This window comes from Coccinella septempunctata, chromosome 2 (assembly GCF_907165205.1).
Source record: "Coccinella septempunctata chromosome 2, icCocSept1.1, whole genome shotgun sequence".
NCBI lineage: Eukaryota > Metazoa > Arthropoda > Insecta > Coleoptera > Coccinellidae > Coccinella > Coccinella septempunctata.
In genome coordinates this window covers 8,103,526-8,125,230 of record NC_058190.1, presented here as the reverse complement: position 1 = coordinate 8,125,230, position 21,705 = coordinate 8,103,526, and the positions used below count along the sequence as shown (strand labels likewise).

At 35.5% G+C, this 21,705-nt stretch overlaps 1 protein-coding gene across 1 annotated transcript in view; it reads right to left on the bottom strand.

Moving 5' to 3' along the window:
* The window catches only part of LOC123306577 (ETS-like protein pointed), a 292,945-nt gene that overhangs the window by 258,171 nt on the left and 13,069 nt on the right, over positions 1–21,705 (bottom strand). The window contains exon 2 of the mRNA XM_044888632.1: positions 18,467–18,577. Within this exon, the coding sequence (XP_044744567.1) occupies positions 18,467–18,577 (111 nt within the window). The remainder of the gene's footprint in view (positions 1–18,466; positions 18,578–21,705) is intronic.

Below are 21,705 nucleotides of genomic sequence, written 5' to 3'. Positions count from 1 at the left end.
TCAAAGAACCCAACTCTTGAAACTAAGTTGTACGATATCTGCTGAATCTTTGAACGTTTTGTGAAATAAAATTATTCCTCATATTTTCTCGTATAGTGCGCTGTTTTCGAGTAATTTGAAAGTATCTGTGAAATTTGAAAAATTGGGTAATTTGGTTGATTACAACTCTGTTTAAAAAATCCACAGATGTGTAGTGTCTCTGATTAAGCTAGTTATTCTGAAAGTTATTTTATTTTTCCAGAGGTGGCACAGCTCATTATGAAAACTTAAAATGGCTATACCTTTGTATCAGAGCCGAATCGGAAAAGATTGTATGGGAAATAAGTGTTTCTTTTGACCTCAAGAATCTACTGTTAAAATATTTGTAAGAGCCGAAGTCTCACCCTGTATAATATGGAAATTATAGATATTAAAGTATGTCTTTTGAACTGAAAAACTGAATTAACTATGTGATTTTTGCTAACATGAGTTAATTAACCACGAGACCTGTTTTTCTATCACAGTAGCATCTTTAGTGCATCTTAACCTGAAGATGCTACTGTAATATATTGGTAATGCACTTTTTGAGTTCAATGATGTTCATCGAGTATCAACCACATCAATTCAGAATGTGTTGATGTATGTGTGAACACGAAATTCATATCACAATATTTTGTAATTAATTCGGCTTAGCAATTAAATTCACCAAAGTATAAGCAATTCATTCTGATGACTTATGACAATATCGTTTTATACGTCAAACCCATCATCTGTAGGACATGTCATCTGAAGCAGATTTAGAATTTTCAGGAAAAAAATGAAAAAAAATTTGATGCCCATTTCAAATATTCAAGGTGAGTCTTTGAATCGTAAAAATATTTGAACAGTAGATTCTTGAGGTCGAAATAAACACTTTTTTCCTCTACCATTTTTTTTGATTCGGCCTGATAAAAAGATATAGCCATTTTGAATTTTCATAATAAGCTGTGCCAACCCTTGGTAAACCAAAATTACCTTCAGAATAACTAACTAAATCTATTACAATACACATATGTGGATCTTTTAAACAGAGTTGTATTTAACCAAAATACTCAATTTTTCAAATTTCACATATACTGTTTGATTTTGAACATCGAATTAATTATTGGAAAACAGCATTATACTAGAAAATATGGAGATTTTTTTATGGTACCTAATGGCGATAATGAGAAAACGGGAAGACGTGGATGAGGATGATATTTTGTGTTCCAAAAAGATTCATCAAATAAATGAAAACTATATATTCAGAAAATTTTTGTCATTCGGTAAAACCATTTGTGAGAACTAAGAATAACATTTTTTATGGTTTTCCAACAGCCTGTATTTTTAAAGCCGAGCCGTTTGGATGAAATGGTGAGTAAGTTAAAGCTAGAAATCGCCTATATGGGATTGCTCAAGTATATTTTGTTCCTCCATAAATGACGGTTAATATTATCATTATTAAAATTAAAATAATTAGATGAGTCACAATAAATAGTTAAAAGTAATGTGAAAATAATTATCCCTGGGGTAACTCCACAACATTCACACTAATAATCTCAATGAGATTTATTATGGAAAACATTTCGAAGAAATCGAACATTAGGAAGACAAAATCATTCCTAAAAAAATAGAATTTTCGTTATAGATTGTAAAAGGTAAGGTAAAAATAATAATTCCTTGGTTTTAATTCACACTTTTCCATAGGCAGTGAATAGTGTACGTAAGTATTCACGATACGTGTCCAATTGTTCGGATATCCAACGAATCCTTTAAAGAAACAAATAAAAAGCAATAAAAATGCCTGACGGATATGACTATTATTTTTATGCATATTGCATGCCTGTTCACTCTCGTTGTTGTGACGTCTGTTTCGGGATAGCAATGCGTTCTTAAAATTATTAATTCGGTAGACTGTCATTAATGGGAAACCACAACTTATTAAGCTCCTATTAGGGACAATTAGTAAGTCATTGTGGCACTGTTATCTTTCGCCCCTGATGTTTATCATAGAGGAATTTGTGTCGATGTTGACAATGCTTAGGACGTCTGTTCCAGTGAATCCATGATTCAGATTCTTAATTGAGAAAATATAAGAGCATAAAACAAAAATTGCAACCGACATTTAGTGGCTGAAGATCTTGATGGAAAATCATTATACGAATCCAAATGAGAAACGCTGGTGGCTTGCTTGTATCAACTCTACTGATACAAGTCAATTTTGAGTACGGAAGTTAACACGTTCGCAATGAATCGCTAAGAAACTCTTTCACATTATTTGTATAATATATTTCCACTTTCTTCCAGAGACGAAAGGTTTGTAATGAATATTTGTGATGAAAATCGATAATTGTGTAATATTTTCAGTTTCATTATAAAAAAATAAACAATGTAGTACAAGTGAAGAACAATATTGTGCAAGGGCAGAATGAAATTTCCATTTTTACTCTCTCATAAAACTTTTTGAAGTACTCATTGGACAAAATAATTTTTAGCCTTTTACATAATCTATAGCTACAATTCGAAAATCACGTTTTTTACTGATATCTAATATAGATACGACAAAGGTTTATTATATTTGAATACATTTAATTTAGATGGGATAGACAACAAGTACTTGTCAGTATTCTGAAATCCAAGATATTATAATTGACGATTGAAAACATCTTGTTCTATGTAGTGTGTAGTGAAACAAGTAATTCGAGGGTTACCATAGACTTAACAATATACAAGATACTGAATTAGATGTTGTGGAAATTCAAAGATTTGAAAGAGTTTCCGACATGAATTTTGTTAATTATTTCCGCAAATCGTGGATTCTAATGACAAAAAAATTCGATCGTATTTTTCGATGAACAAGGGCACAAGAGACTCGCCCTGTATATTGGCGACCTTGAGGAGGTGTAGAATCAATTTCTGAGAATTGTTGCTTATTTGAAGTATAAATATTTCTAGCGCTTCTGTAATTTATGATGCATTATAATAATCGTTGAAGTTGCCATCCGTCAAGGATGGAAGAGTGCCTTTACACCTATTCTTTCTTTATAAACTGACTAATGACCATTCTAAATTCATCAGACTAATTAGAGGTTGTCAATTTCTATATGATCCCATATTTTTTACCGAGCAGGTGCCGAGATACTATTGCAAACATTTTTTAACGAACAGATATTTGACGACATAGCTGAGAAAGATTTTCCACGTCTGGATTTTTTTGATATTTCTTATTTCAGATTATCAGAGGTTATTTTTAGGGTTGTTGTGAATTTCTTATGGTTGCTGTACCTATACATTTGGTTTATTCTTGATTTTTTCCACAGAACTGGGTAGTACCATGTAAAAAATATTAATGTTGATACATGTTGCATGACATATTCGAAAAAAATAAAATAAATCGCTACTGTAACAAATGTAGAAAGTGTAACTGGAACGAAACAAAATTGTACTTGATATTAATTCCAAAGCATTATATCGATAGCAAAGATTATAGAGTAAAAAGATGGGAGATGGGAAACGAAGCGACTAAAGTGATGTGAGCGCCTTCTCGTGTTTTAAATGTGTTACTAGGTCCCTAAGACTGACTTCGATATTAATTTGAGGGTCTTTTGCAGAGACATGAAATTTTGTGAGATTTCAGATGGCCATTTTGATCAAAGAGGTTTTGAATGTTTTGGTTCTCGTACCGCTTTTTGTCTTGCTCCTTCTAGTTACTTTTTTTTTTCCTAATTACTTGGTGAAAAATCTCAAAATCCCATTCGAAAATTATTGCAAGGTGAGGAACAGTGGGTCAAATAAAATGGATTTTCCGAAATTAAGTTAACATCATTAAGGAAAATGGAAATGTAAGTATTAAAACTGGTAACATATGTGACTCGATCATTCATTGATTTTTATTTCCAGTGCTCCGAAGTAGACTGAATTTTCAGGGCGTTAAGACAATGATTTCAGCAAATACTACTGACTACGAAGTGCAGTGGACATTTTACTGCAAGCCAATTGAGGATTGTTCATCCAAGTAAATTGTTGTATGCAGGAAGTATCGCTTGCATAATTTTCCCTATTTAGGGGAAATTATGACCCTTATACGTCAATGATTCTCAATGGCTACTCCTTCAATATATTCAGAAAAGAAAATTGTTGTTTGGAAAGTCCAACTTTCATGAAACCTGCTGTGACTGTTTTGTTCATTCATTAATCAATTTGTATGTTGTGTCATAAAGATATCATATCATAAAGAAATCATAAAAAAACATAAAGAAAGTATACTGACGGGCTAACATACAGGTCTTGTATAACTCTGTAAGGTTATTTTCAATTGCTTTTCTGAAAATTCTGGAACTAATATGTAGAAGAATTTTTGAAATGTGAATGTGATGATGCTATATTGAATATTCGTTCATACATAGTAGTTCCTGGTATAAATTCAACTAAGTTCAAAACAATGTATTGCACAGAAATAACACCCTTGACGTATAGCAGATCACGATCTACTTTTGTGTCTTAGTAAAAGCTCTATTTGTTGTCCATAATTTTGAATTATCATTACATGGATGGCCATCCTTGTCTATTTCATCAAATACAAGATAGTGTATTTGTTGTCCTTTAATATCAACGCATTTTTTTGTCGATGTTGCCAACTTGTACAATAGAAAAAACTCTTCAAATTTTGAATACCCATTTTTATTTTTCATTTTTAAGTACTTAAAATCTTTTTTTTTTGGGGAAACGGTTAAAACGGTTATTTCAAAATGTAACGTTTCAAAAATATTTCATAAATAATACATCATTTTCGTCAGAAGAAGTATTCCCTATTATAAAACAGAAAACTATTATTGTTTTTGTATTGACACAATTGATAGTACTCTATCAAACACGGTGGCGACAATTGTGGTCTCGTTTTTTATCGTTTTAGCGAGAATATGGCGGATTTGGTCACATGACGTGACGTGTGCCAATCCGCATTCCGAATTAGAGATCACAGCATTGAAATCTGTGCTTCTAAGCCGCCATATTCTTACTAAATTTCCAATTGTCGCCACTGTGTTTGATAGAGTCACTGTAATTGATAGTGCGTTTCAGCGCCATCTCATTATCAAATGTGGCAAATGTGGTCGTTTCTTACATTTCTACTCTATAATCTTTTTTTAATAGTAATCTCCATCGTAATAATAACAATAATGATGATATTGAGAAATAAAAGACATTGAGTAGTTCAACCACGACACATGTTTCGCAAACCTTCATTTTCAGTCACCTGAAGAGAAACCACTTGACTGCTTTTTTATCCCTTTATCTCCAACTGGTGTGAAACTATACAACATTCAGATCTCATCGAACAATATCTGCCTTTAATTTTGCAACAAACGTTTTGTCGATAGAGAATTAGCAGTTAAGATATTGAAAAATTATATTGTTCTCATCAGGCTAGTATTAGTGACATCCGAGAAGTTTTCAGATTTCGATTTTTCTTTGATATTCCCATCTCCAGTCTACTTCTGGCCCCTGCCTACCTTAAAAGGTACCCTCTAGACTTATTTGTTGTAAACGTAAGGTGAGCTGTTGCGTTCGTACACATTCTGAATATATTTAATAAATTTATTCATCATGCGAGATACGCGCGCCATCCTGCATAAAAGAACAGTGCGCGCTCACGGTAAGACAGGTCTCAGAGGCGGCGTAGGTAGTTGATATTTCAAGCCCGTTAGACTCCGTTCAAGTTTTACAAATGCTTTTTTTACTTTCATTCACCTCGGATTCGACGATTTTGCCTTATCTGTTGCGAGTCTGTAAACTGGTGATTGAAAATTTATTGCACTCAACACTCAACCAAGAAAGGAGCTACTGGATATGTTATAGTTAAAACGTTTATACAGGGTGTTCCTTAATTGAAGGTACAAACGAGGAGGGGTGATTCCTTAAGTAATGTCAAAAAAAAAGTTCCAGAAACATTGAATCGCAAACGTTTCGTTTTCGAGATACATGGGTGTTAAAGTTGGAAAACACATTCATTATTAGAAAAACCGATTTCAATCAGATATGACACAACTAACAATGAATGTATTCACCACAGCTTACCTACTGAATTTTCATGACAATTCGGATTTTTTTGAGGAATTCCAGAGAATCGTTTCCAATTTTCTTCTCCAAATCGGTAGAAGATAAGATAAAACTACCAGACCAAAAAGTTTAGAGTAATAATAAAGCCCTTTTTACATTTTTTCAAAATAACAGTTGCTCTCCAGAAAGAGTTCTGATGGAAAACATGGGACAATGTTGAGAAAAAATATCACCTAGTAGAATTGCTACCGAAATTAGCAGATCACATGGTGTGGACCATCAATTATAATATGTATGCCAAATTTCAGTTGAATATCTTGTGTGTGGATACTGTAAGAGAAAAACTTGAAAAAAAAATCTAACTTTAACACCCTGCATCTAGAAAACGAATCGTTCGCTGTACAATGTTTATGAGACTTTTTTTTTAATATTACTCAAGGAATCTCCTTTTTTCGTTTGTACCTAAAATTTACGAACACCCAGTATGTACATATGGATTGGAATACCTGTGTATGAAAAACAGTTCGTGAATTTCCCGAAGCAATTTCAGAAAGTTTAGCAAAGCAAGTATCTGTAAATTTTTCTGGCTATCCGATGGTTATGTAGGCTTTGACTCTGACCAATCTGACCTTGTTATACAGGGTGTATTTGAAGGTGAGGCTTTTCTTTCAACAGAAGGTAGAATTGGTCAAAATGAAGCGTTTCACCAAAAATCACCTATACAAAACTTTAAACATGACAAAGTTGAAAAAAAAAAATTGAAAATGATTACTGTAATAGATTACGACCCTAGACTCTAGACCGTTTGTTAGCTGAATTATCGAAAAGCAGTGGGAAAAAACTTATCTCCTGATTCGACCATGCGGTTTCGTTTAGGATATTAGCTCGTTCGATATTAACGTGGTAATGAAAGTAGACTCTTAGGATTGCCGAATTGTTCCCATTATTTTTCAGTTACCTACACGATTTTATGAAATGGTTCATTTCGTTACCAACTGACAGAAGAGACTTAGGACACAAGTTCTAAAAATAGAATGATACCCCAAAATCTCAAATTCTCTCAAAAGTGACCTGATGCATCTAATCCGATGAACTTGGTACTGAACCATTCACTGTCCAGCCATATGTTTATGTTTTGTTTCGTTTTTGCGATACCGGAGTCACCTTCCACAGCCATCTTGGATATTTTATATATAGACAATTTGTGGTTAAAAGACTTCTTTTGATGAGTACTACCTTCTGTCAAAAAAAGCCTCACATTTGAAAACACTCTATATATCTGTGTTATGATATGATTTCGGGTATTCACTAAAGGTTATAACAGAAAGTTAAATTTCCAGTTCTTACATGAAAAGTATACGATCCCTTTTGAAAAATCACATTTGACCTTCAAATGTTTTTGTAGATCGAGTTAGAAGTTGAAGTCATCGTCGAGTAGCCAGGAAAAAACACAGAAACTTCTGGCACATTTTCCTAATTTTTGTTTTTCGTCGACCTGAACAAAAAATGACATTTTACGTACAAATATCCGAACGAAAAGTGGAAAACTTTAAAGTCAGGTGCTTTTCGTCCGCAGACACTTTTAGTCCGCAGACACTTTTCGTCCGCAAACACTTTTCGTCCTGTTGTTCGTCACTAAACAATATTAGATCCCAGGGCGATTGAATCAATTTTGTGAAAACAGAATTGGATGAAAACATGAGTGCCTGAGACAATAACTGTCATTTGCTGAGGTCAAATTAATTCCTTACGAAATCTTGTAGATTTTACGAGTGAATTAGGTACGTGGTTTGAAAGTTAGTGTTCAGTATAAGCAAGAACGGATAGTGATAGCGATATGGGTAACAGTAACACTTCAACAGAGCTCAGGGAATTGGCAATTACGATGATATAGATAAGGCCAACAAATGGATAACTACTAACTTTCATAAAGGTATGTGAGGTCAACGAAAAAAAACTGTCTATATTGTCTCGCGTGCTTGCTAGCTTCGGCTGCGCCTCGGCTATATGAATTTGCAGGCTTGACTGTAATGACAGTTTCTCGTCCTTGGTACATAAATAACTACTCTAGTCGGAAAAGTTAGATCTTGTGGGAGCCCTGAAGTAATGAAAAGGCCACTCAAGGCCATTTCCATACTTAAATCCGCTGCTCTTTTTTCTGCCATCTAAATTGTATGATTCCATTTGACTTTGAAATGACCTTCAAGGTTAAGGTCAAGCTAAGAGTCATCATCGCAGAGCCATACAGAAACTTTTATATCAATTATTTTTTTCTATTCTCCTCTCCAGCCTAATTAAAAAGCCTTTCCGGTATTTTTAAAACACCCTGTATTTTTTTCGGAAAGCCGAGCGAGACCATCCAGATGTGACCATTGGGATATGAATTGGATCAAGCTTCTTTCTCCTTTCAATTGTGATTTGGAATGGTAGGAGTTGAAATATTTCTGAGACTTTGCAGTGTTGTTTTGTTATTATAATTAATGAACATTCATGCATAATATTAATTAAAATCATCGAGATAGAATAGAGAGGAGACGCTATGAGATTCAATAGTGCTAGAAAAAAACGGTATCACTAGGCGTGGCTAAGTCTGGGACCAATATGGCGGATAGTACAGAGTCGGATTAAGTAAACTTTCAATGTGTTGTAAAAGAGAAAGTCGAAGTGAAAGTTGACACTAGCGAAGCTACGGAATTTTTGATTCCGTCTACGAAACTTCCGAAGTTTTTTGTAAGTTCTATAAGTGTATGCGTTATAGAGCGGAAATTCGTTCAAATTCAGTGTGTTCAGTGTAGAGTCCAGATCACCTCCAAGATCGCTGGTTCCACGGATATCACTGGTGAGTCGTTTTATTTTTCTCATAGTATAGAAAATATATAACTTAGCCATTTTTCTTTTGTCTTGAAAAATTTTATTTCCAAATTCTTTGAGTAGCAAAGTAATTATTAATTAGATTCTAAAATGTCTGACCATTCGGACTGCGATTCCGTAATGGAAGAAGACGCGCCAGAAATCGCTAATGTCGTGTCCGAACACGATATTTTGAGAGAGGAGAACGCAAGTTTGAAAGCGAGGGTGAATGAGTTAGATAGATGCGTATCTAGCTTAGTTGCTGAGATTAAAAATCTCAGGGAGAGGCTCGAGTTGCAGGAGGGAAATAAGGAAAGTTACTCCAAAGCACTCAAGAAGAACATTATTTTGAAAAATGTCCAAGAAGTGAACTTACCGGTTCAAAAACAGAAGATGGAGGTGGTCAAAACCCCTCAAACCAAAATTTCCCCACCCGCCAAAAGAGTGAGAAAGGATAGCTGCTCGTCAAATGAAGATACAAACAAGAAAAGAGTCTTGGAAACCCCAGACCAAGAGAAAACCACTCCAGTGGAGAGAAAAGAAAAAATCCCCCCTGTGACCCTGAGAGGTACGTCCGAATGGACTTCAATTTCGAACGCGTTAATGCGAAACGGTATTAAATACCAAAGAGCGACGACAGTAAAGGACGGTATAAGAATCGTCCCACAAAGCGCCGATGATCATAGAAGGATGACGGACTTCCTTCATAAAATAAATAGGGAGTTTTACACTCTTCAACGGGAGGAAGAAAAGAAAATATACGCGGTAGTGAGATACCTACCGCTGGATGCAGATATCCCGACGATCCTTGACGACCTCAAGGATCAAGGGATCGTCGATGCTGAGGTCATAAGGATGACCTCAAATAAAACAAAACAGCCGATGCCCTTATTGCTGGTTAAAACCCAGAATAAGGATATCTTCGAGGTGAAAAGGCTCTACAACATGAACTGTGTTGTTGAACCTAAGAGAAGGACGATTGGGCCTGGACAATGTTACCGCTGTCAGCGATATGGACATGCCCAAAGTAAGTGCACTTTTCCATGGAGGTGCGTGAAATGCTCCGGTAATCACAGCTCCAAGGAGTGTACGCTTACCAGGGAGAACGAGGAGCGAAATGCCTCTTGTGTTCTCTGCGGAGAGCAAGGACATCCAGCCAGCTACAAGGGATGTAGCGAATGGAAATTGGTCACTAAAAAGACCAAGAGATCGCCAAGATCGAACCAGACCAGCTCGAGGCCAACACAAAATACACCGAGGCCATCCCAAAACTCTTCGGAAGTGAAGAAACTCCAGGAAACTGCAACCAAAGTGGTCAAAGACACGGAGAATCCAGAGAAAAAGAAAGAAAAGTCAAAAACCGTCAAAAAAGCCGAAACCAGGAAAGGAATTTCTGGAATCACTGAGGAACTAGATAAGTTCACGAAAAACCTCCTCAGCACGATGATGCACAATCTGGAGAAAGAGATTGAGAAGAAGATGCAGCAAATAATTAAGAATATTTAATGGCTGATACGACGATAAAGAACAATCTCATAATTGTCTCTTGGAACGTCGAAGGATTGAGAGCCCGCAGATCAGAATTCGAAGAACTGATTGAAGAGAAGAGACCGGATGTCATAGCTCTCCAAGAAACAAGACTTAACGCCAACGTTCGGATAGCATTTCCCAATTACGATATCTACAGAAATGATAGACCTAACAGCACAGGTGGCATTGCTATACTGGCTAGAAAGAATATGGATCACCATTTCGACCAAATATTCAATGGACAAGAAGTAGAAGCAATATCGATTATTGTGAATACTAATCGAGGACAAGTGAAGATTATTTCAACTTATAAATCACCGGATAAGGACATGCTGGAAGAGGATCTAAAAATGCTACTAGAAGGAAGGCACCCTAAAATCATAATTGGTGATCTTAACTGCAAATCGCAGGAATGGAATAGTAGAGTGGAAAATACCAACGGGAGAAGACTGAAGATTTATGCTGAAAAACTTGATGCAGTTGTAATAGGACCTGATATACCGACCTATATACCAAGAGTAAATGGACTACCTGATGTACTGGACATTGTCGTAATGAAAGACATCACTGAAGAAATCAGCATTGATACAATAGAAGACGGAACTTCAGACCACAATCCCATAGAATTCATAGTGGGACATGGCCCAAGAAACGAAGAAGAGACACAAACCAAGGATCGCACAGACTGGGAGAAATATAAGAATTTACTTCAGGAGAAAATCACGGAAATTCCCCAAATAAACACCCGGGATGAATTAGATGAAGCAGTTGAAAAATTGGAAAATCAAATAAAAGAAGCCTATGAAGAAAGCACCAAGAGAATAAGGAAACCAATTCCGAAACATTCACACGGAGATACGCCAAGGGATATAAAGGAACTTATAAAAAAGAACAGAAGACTCAGAAAAATCTACAGAACAACAAAAAGAGAAGAAGACAAGAAGAAACTGAATAAGCATAGCCAGATATTGAAAAATGCTTTAACAGAACTGCGTAATAGCAGATGGCACCAGAGATTAAGGGAACTGAATACAATAGATCACTCGGCTTGGAAAATGCAAAAACGCTTACGACGAGAACGGACAGTTATACCTCCACTGCATGGAGCAAACGGAATGGTATATACGAGACTTGAGAAAGCCGAAGCACTGGCCTACTCAATTGAGAGAGAAGCCAGAATAAATTACAGAAATGATGATGACAATGAAGATCTAGAAGAAGAAGTGGAGGCAAACGAAGAACTGATGATGGAACCACCGGAAACCGAAACCATTCCAAAACCGGCTTCACCAACAGAAATCAAAGAGATCATAATGAAATTGAAAAACAGGAAAGCGCCGGGAGAAGATAAGATAACGAATTATATGTTGAAGAAATTGCCTAGAAAAGGAATAGCAGCCTTGACGAATATAACAAACGGAGTGATGAGGACCGAATACTACCCAAAGAGATGGAAAACTGCAGAAATGATAGTTTTCAACAAGCCTGGAAAGGAACGGAAATTTCCTCAAAATTATAGACCAATCAGCCTACTATCAGCACTAGGAAAAATCGTCGAGAGGGTTATCGCTAAAAGGCTGAATGAGGAAACAGAAATGTTGAAGATAATTCCACCTGAACAATTTGGATTTCGACGAGAACATTCGACTGAACTCCAATTACTACGGCTCATAGAATACGTCACCGAAGGAATGCAGACCAAACAGGCCACAGGATTAGTTCTGATGGATATTGAGAGAGCTTTTGATAGAGTATGGCACGAAGGCCTAATCTACAAAATGAAAAAAGCAGGATATTCGACCAAGCTGTGCAAGATTATAAGGAACTATCTGAGGAATAGAAACTTGTATGTGAAAATAGATGGAGCAACCTCTCAAACCAGACAATTAGAAGCGGGAGTGCCTCAAGGATCGGTACTTGGACCTCTGCTTTACGTAATATACGTCTATGATATCCCGAAGAATGCTAGAAATATGCTCACCTTGTACGCAGATGACACAGGAATAGCGTTCAGACATCGACGCCCAGAGATCATACACCGGAGACTGCAGGAAGCCATAGATGAATTACTCAAATGGTGCATCAAATGGAAAATACAAATCAATGGAAGAAAGACTCAAGCAATATTACTGCAAAAGAGAAGATTGGGGATGGAAGAAAACCTTGAAGTTGATGGAGAAGAGATTGAATGGAAAAATGAAGCAACATACCTAGGAGTGACGCTTGACAGAGGACTTACATGGAAAAACCACATCAAATGTGCAGTTGATAAAACAAAAGCCGCAATGAGTAAACTTTATCCACTCATAGGCAGAAGAAGTCATATGAATAAGAACATCAAGTTGACGATGATTAAAACAATTGCGCGACCACAACTCACATATGGTTCGGCGGCATGGGGCTTCGCAGCCAAGACCCACATCAAGAAAATACAGGCCACTGAGAATAAACTCCTTAGAATGGCGATGGACGTACCCTGGTTTGTTAGGAACAAACAAATCTACAAGGACTTGGAATGGGAACCAGTTACAGAATTTATGAAAAGAAAGGCGGAAAGGATATTCGACAAAGCCAAACAACATCCAAATGAGGAACTACGAAGATTGGTCGACTACGATCCAACGGAAGAAGCTAGAAGGTCAAGAACCTACCACCGAAGACCCAGAGATCAGTTAAGGATTTAAATGTAACCAAAGAAGAGCTTAACCTATAAAAGCTATAGGCAGCATACAAATATCAACACGACTACGATCGTGTGAGAGTCCAGAAACCATAAGAGTCAACTGGTTAATAGGCAAAATGCCCGGAACCTATGAAGAAGCAGTTAAGGGTTTTTAGTGGGTCTCGAGCTCAGAGAGTGAGAATCCCCACACTGTTCCCCCTCAGGAGAGGGTGTGTTCGTCTGTTTGCAGATTTTCCCCCTGCTACACCAAAAAAAAAAAAAAAAACTTTCAATGAGATGTATAGGTATATTCTTGAAAGTGAGCACCCAAACAAAGTTTTTGACTCGGTTTTTGAGAAATCTGAATAAAATTTGACAATATTTACTAGTATTATACCCAGATGAACAAGAGGGAAACAATATAGATTTGTGAAAGTAAATGATTTATTGGCCTTTAAACAAAATAATTTTATTATTATAGTGCCTCATACTAATTTTTTCATTTCGCTTTCTTTTCATTGAATATTTCATTCTTACATAAATTTATTTATAAACAACGCTTTTAATTAATAAATATCTGTGACTATCAAATACAGATTGGTTTGAACTATGTACAACTAAATCTAAGAATACATTTGTATTGGTGAATTCTCTGAGTATTCTATTGGTCAAAACATCAAGTAAGATGTTCAAACCAGCAGAGGAAAAATAATTTTTCAATTCCTTCTCCGTCTGCGTGCAAATCCAAATAACATATTTAGATGGATATTGTGAGTAATTTTCTTTTCCTGGGAGAATTCTCTATAAGCGAGCTCACTTGATTTGAAATTCTTGGTAAATCGTCAGTTTTTTGTGGACTAGTTTCAGAAGTTGGTAGAGCAGATGTATTTACTACTGCGTCAATAATCTCCGTTTGTGGTGAAATCACAATATCAGAAAGAATTCTTATTTTTGGTGGTCGAACTGCTTCCTCCTATAATGCAAAGAGTTTTAAGTATATTCCTATACAAAAGCTAGTATATCTAAGTGAAATAGTAGTAATAGACTTTACAAAAAAGGTTAAATTCCTCATTTTCCTTGCTTTCAGGCTTCAGGAAAAATTGAAATTTCACAACAACAAATTACTTTCTCAATCATCATATAAACGTGTAGGTATTTTTTATACATACTTCATATATTGTGGGAACCGCATTTCGTTGCAGACGAACTAAGCTTTGTGATGTCCGATCAAAACATTCTGCTGTAAAATATTTGGAACAAAACACCTCATAATTCGAAGGTTGCCAGATTCCTCGGTTAACAAATTTCACCCAAGATATACGTCTTAGTGGGTCTTTAGGAAATCTGTTAAAATAAAGTTAATCGAATATCAAATAAAGAATTTTTTTTCAGACGATAATAATATACATTACTATCAGATTATCAAGATAGAAATGAAAGAATTACGAATACGGATCTGTTTATTACTCATTCTCACCTATGAAATGTTATTCCTGTGATTTTCTTTTTATCTACCTCGTCTCTGCCGGAAAAACTGCGTAGAGCACATGACACCATTTTATTGTCCAATATGAATCGGAAACATGAACGCAATTGTGTAAATGTGACCAGAATTGAACTCTAAAAAACGCAAAACTGACAGAAAATTCATGAATGTCAGAGTCTCGTACCAATATGGCGGATCTGATACCATTTTAGTCGAATGATGATGACTTCTCTCTATTATTCTATCTCGATGATTAAAATAATCTTCTCTGAAGGCAGCAAGAAAAGCAATAAAGGGGGGTTGAAAAACCATTTTGGGAATCAAACCTGTTGAATTCAGGCCAATTAGGTAATATACTTCTCCCAACGTAGATCTGCGATTGGAATGCGTGAATCTAAAAATAACCTCATTAACATTTCATAAATCTTCCCGTCCATCAACAAATCTAAAAAATCAGACAACTCCACGAGGAAAGACAAAAAGGTATCTCTTTACTTGCACGCTCAAAATAAAGCTAAACCGTCCGCACTAATGAAGCAGTCCACGTTATGATTTCCGAAACTAATTGGGAGGTACTGAAATGGAAAACAAACGGTTCGTACAAGTGGATACGACAAGAAAACGAAAATCGCTGATATTCTATTATTATCCAGTCGCTACTTTCAACGGCGTCTAGACCATTAATCAGAGAAACCTTACGTTACGAAGGTGTACCCTATACGTGAGGAGTCCTTTCCCCTTATCTGGTTGCTTGTTCATGTGAGCAGACTTCCTGACATTTGACGTCACATATCTGCCCTCATCTTCCGGTGCCAAATTAACCCACTCGGCCGGCTGCCTGCACTGATTAGCCGTAATTATTACTGCCCATACCCCAACAATCATTGTGACAGCAGACTCAACACTCCACAACAGACGCTTACTCGGATTTAAGTATATACGTACTGAAAAACCCTCAAATGCTACGATGAAACAAATTTCGAATATAGACCGTGAATCCCAGAGAATAGTTTATATCTGAAGTAATTGAAGCCAGCCTTTAGATGCAACGAAAAGGTCAAAAGTTCTCAAATCGAGCTATTTTCTGCCAAATCATAAGTAGTACGTAGGCATATTACATTAGAGTGGGTAGATTGCGGAAAAAAATAGGATGACTGTACAAGATACAGAAAGGAGTTGCAATTCCTTTCAAAGCCGATTGGAAGGGTTATGCTGATGACGTAGAAGGTGGCAAAGTCTACCAGAAACCAAAACTCGGTTAGTTATCAGTGGCAGAGCATAGAAAATGAGTACATTTATGAGGAAGATAATTCAATGTACCTTCAACTTTTGTGCGAAAATGATATTTATCTAATGAATGATTCACAGGAAGTGCTGCAGATACTTTTAAGAGTTAGGCCCGGTACTTTCACCTGCAGCTAAGTCTTATTCTTAGGATAAGTAAAAATGATGTCTTTCCACTATCAGATAGTGTTAATAATCGAATAAATAATCCCTTTTTGCCGAATAAATCTGTCGTAAGGCTGACTACAGATTACGTGGGCCCACGTCAGAGTAATCTGTAGGCACCTTAAGACTTTATTTGACAAATACGGACATGGATCGAATGTCATTATTGGTTGGTAGATTCGTGATGTATGGTTATTCTTATTCTGAACGAAAAATCAGGGTCAGGCCTAATGAATTCTCGCTAAATAAACGCAGATTCTATAGGTAAGAAATAAAATGAATTATAGAAAATGCGCCCAAAAAGATTTCGAAGATTGTTGTTTGATTATTTGGCCAAAGTGAATCACATTTTCGGAAGGGATACAATTTAAAGACCATCCTGTATTATCTGCATTGATAAAATTGATAGATATTCTACAACTTTAGATTCTTTTTTGACACTGTTATGAATGATAGCACAGAAGGAGCATATACAACAAAACAACTCCAAATACAATCTTATATAACTTGATGCAGGTAATGGATAGAAGAACTTTGTGTTCCGTCCAATATACTTCAGTGTTCAGTGTATTCTTCTTCCATTACTCAGGGAATAATATCAGAAACAATTGGTGTTGATCCAGATCAAATATGAATACAGATAGACCTAATAATGGTGTTCAAATCAAAACGTATAATTCTACTCATTAAAACCTGTAAGCCGTCTACTAGATGCTGCAAGATGTACAGGGTATCTCATATCCCAAATTGATTTTGTATGTTTCTGGTACTTCTAGACTAGACAGGTAAAAACGTCGAATGATATCTTCATTCGTCTTAAAGATAAACTTAACCGAATTTTGATATTTTATCGATTTAGAAAATGTTTCATAACCTCTTTATTTTCGAAAATACCTAAAAACGGTTCTACACCATATTCAACTTTTTTCATGTCTTCTACCTACTAAGGGTGGAAAAAAAATACTTCTTTATTTTAAATGCAGATGTTTTTTATCTCGATTTGCCCAAAACATTGGAAAATTTATACAGGGTGAGTCTTTGACTCGAACAAATATTTTAACAGTAGATTCTTGAGGTCAAAATAAACACTTTTTTCTTATAGGTACCATTTTTTCCGATTCGGCCCTGATGAAAAGATATAGCCATTTTAAATTTACATCATGAGCTGTCCACCCCTGGAAAAATAAAATTACTTTCTGAAAAATCAGCTAAATCTGTGACATTACACATCTGTGGATCTTTTGAAGAGTTGCATTCGGTTAAAGTACCTAATTTTTCGAATTTCAAAGAAATTTTTAATTTTTTAAGATCAAAATGCTCAAAAACAACGCATTATACGAGGAAATATAAAAAATACTTTTATTTTACATAACGTTCAAATATTCATTATCAACGTCCAACTCAGTTTCAATAGTTGGGTTTTATGAATTTTTGGCATTTTTATGGTAAGTAACGGTCATAATGAGAAAACAACAAGGCGTGGGAGATATCTTGTGTTCGAAAAAGATTAATCAAATAAATGAAAAACCATATTCCGAAATCCATTTCATTCGATAAAACTGTTTGTGAGATAAAACCTCAGATAAAACTAAAAATGACATTTTTTTATGGTTTTTCAACAGCCTGTATCTTTTAAACCGAGTAGATTCGGAAAAAATGGTCAAGGAAAAAAAGTGTCTTTTTTGACCTCAAGAATCCACTGTTAAAATATTTGTAAGAGTCAAAGACTCACCCTGTATATGTCGATATATAAGGTACTCTTACTCAAGGCAAAATCCCCATGTTAGAGAAATTTAAATTTTTATAGAGTTCCATGAAACCATTGCGATCACAAAATTGTTCAGTCTCAATAAATCTCCATCCTATGATGAAATTAAAACTTCCTGTTCATAGAATTTCATTTTTTAGGTGAAACATCTTCAATAAAATCATGTCATTCATGCTACACTCAATTTGAATGAATATCGAACAGAATTCCTATAATCGAGTTTGATATAACTCATAAAGAGTTCTTAAATTGAATACCATTATTCTGTAAACAAATTCGGCATCTTTTTCCAACACACTTCACTGTACGGTATTCAACAATTTGGAATACCCTGTATCTTTTTTTTTTTTTTATTAAAAGAAGGTGTCTCGACTGCTATGGTCATTGACACAAAGGGACATTAAAATCCAAATGAGTTAAATTAAATACAATGAGCAATGGATAGACTATCAAGAAGAAATACCCTGTATCTGAAGTAAGTAGAAATGAAGAAATGAAAACGAACTGTACTAAATTTGAGGCAAGGCATAAAATATTTAAAATAAAATTTCTATTTATAAATTTTCTCCCCACAGCAGGTACCTATACCTTAACGGGCAAACGGCAAATATTTTCAACTCTCATATAAATTCCTTAATTTCATTTTTGCGTACAACTATTTACTCACCTTCGTATAAATCTTAGGGTTGAAAGTTACACGACGCTTTTTGATCGGTTCATAAAAGTCCTCTTCTTCCAAACCATAATCGAAAGCACTATCGAAAGACTCCAAGTCCATCTGGAAATGAATTAAAGGATTATTTTCGTATCCTTATTGAAAAAGTAGAATATAATCAGATGCACTAAAGAATTTTAAGGAATTTCTTCATTGTTATTATTGTCATGCAAATAATTTTTGCGAATATAAGTTTGAGTCAACCAAGTTTTAGGGCTAGGTGAAACCGTAAAATTATTGATACTTTAAACACAACTTTCTGGGTTATTTATTATAAAAATCTGATTTCGGACATTTCAACTATTCTTATACCTGAACACACAAAAAAACTGGAATAAAAATAAATCAATTATTATTAAGGGATTTTAAAGCTAGTCATGCGATATCGCAAAACAGTGAATGCTGAACGATTTTTCCAATGAGAGTATCGATATTTTCAACGTATCGACATATCATCAACATCCCTATATTGAACGTCAGTTTGGGAACAAAAGTTGGTGAACTATTCATCTGACAAAACCCGAAGGCCTGGTTGCCACCTGTTGCCCTTAAAAGAATATCAGGTTACAATATATTATATGGGATATGGGGTTTCTCGACTCGACTAACACTCTTTCTGGTCAGTTGTAGCAATCCTAGTAGTAGATACTCTGAACGAAAATTCTGCTTGATGACGACAGCGAAATACGTAGGTAGGATTATACTCTCACGAAACTATAATGGCTTCATTTCATTCGCACTGGATACGCCTCCTTCGATTGTTTATTCATATTATGTTGAGAACTGAATAAGCCTTCGTAGACCTCAGTCAGTTTTGCTGGAGATATACCAAAGAATTGTTTGATTTCTAATTTTTTTTAGTTGGGCATACCATATTTTATAATACCATTTAATCATTTTTCGAGCATGCAAAATCAAACCCATTATTGTAGTAACATCCATCCAAGCTTAAAGAAAGTTACATGAAAATGAAGAGATTTCGGAAAACAGAATAGACATAGGTATCTAGGTATATGGAGAATTCCATCAAATTTCATTTTGTAGGTTCTGTCACTTCATTTATCGCGAATATGAGCAATAATTATTCGCTAGTTAAGCAAAACACGACAACGATACACTTTGGCGAATGGTTACCTAAATCTTTTCATCTTTTATCAATTACTACCTTACGAAAAAAGGTTGTTTTCGATGTCACTTCAAAAACATCACTTAATCCCGAAAAGTATAGCATTGATTTTGAAATGCATAACAAGAACGATCCAGTTCATCCTTATACTTAATAAAAAAAAAGGATTAAAAATAAACCCCATCAGTAAATAAATCATCGCCATCAACAAAACTTGTGTCCATTTCTGGCACAAAAGTTAGGGTTGCCATTCAAAAAACTCAACAACCTCCCAAACTTTTGTTGAATGACATGCTCCTCAATTGTACAGGGTGATCCAAAATCCAGGTTATAATTTTGTAAGTTGAAGTTCAACTCAAAATTAAGAAGTTTTTTCGAGTAGATTTTTTTCTATCTCTAATCCCTTCGGAGATTTATTTTTATAGGTGAATTCTAAACGAGTTGGAATAATGAGAGTTTGAATTTTGGATGATATTTCAAACAGATGATTTCCAATATTTTCATGTTTCTTTTTATTTCTCACTCATTGCTGTAGCACGTTACCAAGAATAAACCTACAAAAAGATTGAAAAAAAATCGGTGGTATCAAACCCTAATTTCTTAGGGCTAATTGCGACTGTGTGCCCTCCTGTGACTGAAGAGACCCAGCCCTGATCTACAGATCCTTCCACACTCCGGACATGGATAGTCACCAATTATAACTGTGGACCAAAGACCTCCACTGTGATCTATTTAACGCTAGTTGTTCCCAGTTATGATTGGCGATAACTGATTTAAGGGATTGGTATAGTATATCCTTACACCGCTGGACTCCTGGTTGTTTCCGAGCTCATTCTGTGAATTCGCCATACAGAGCCATTTTGGGGAGTCTTGTTTCTTGCATCCTCAGAATGTGGCCGCTCCATCTGAGTCGGGCTCTCGTTAGTTGAGTCTCAATTGTTGTACAACTCGCGCGCTGCAAGACTTCTGTATTTGAAATTTTGTGGAACCATCTAATGTGCATCTGTCTTAGCTGAAGTTGTTGCGTTTGTTCAAGCTGTTCAATATGTGTCCTGTAGGGTGTCAAGCTTTAGCTTCCGTAAAGAAGCGTTGGAACGAGCACTTCTCACAAAGCCCCAGTGGCGTAGTTTTTGGGGGTTTCGTGTCTCCAGTCGCTCCTAACTTTTACGACAATAAGGATATTGACTATTCACAGCCATTATTTGATTATTCAGACTTTTCTCCACAAAAAATCCAATATTTGTTATCCCAACTCGTTTAGAATTCATGAAAATGAATGAAAAAAATTAAGTTCAACAGCCTGTATCTAGGAAGGGATTCGAAAAAATTTAGCTTGAAAAAACTACTCAGTTCAACTATAGATATATCACTTCCTAAAGTTAATACCTGGTGTTTCGAATCACCCTGTAGATCAAATAAAAATTAAACTGTTGAAGCATTAGAAGAACCTAAATAACGAAATTATTTTGTGTATATTTCTTCTCTTTGGAGAGAGTATAATATAGTAATAAAGGAGACTAGAACCCGAAACCTTTCGCTAGGTCTTGACCTCAAATTCTCCGTAAATTGATGGCTCTTCAAACTTTACGACAGGATCAATAGCAGCTCGCAAATTTACCTACCGTCATTGGCGGCCCTAACTGTATGTATTTCATAGTGGCGCCCGACACCTATCCAAACACAAAAAAAAATACTTTCATCTTGACGTCATTATAGTCCACATTTACAGCGCCTCCTTCAGAAAGGTAAAGCTTATAAATAAGTAATTTACCGAAATAAATGATCGTCTTCTGGCTTTACACTCAGAGCCGCCACTGGCTATACACAATAAAATATTCCTGGAATTTCAAGAAAAACTGAATAGAGACAGGCAGTGGAAAGGTGATTTAGAATTTATGGCGAGCTCACTCCAACCTTTGACGGTTTTTCGGAAACCGAAGGTATTCTAGTAAATACATAAAAACCTAAACATCTATTAAGCGATTTGTCGATAAATAAGGACCTGAAGAAGTATTCCTCAAATTTGTGAGGTAAAGGTGATAATTATTATCGAAGAGCAGAAAGT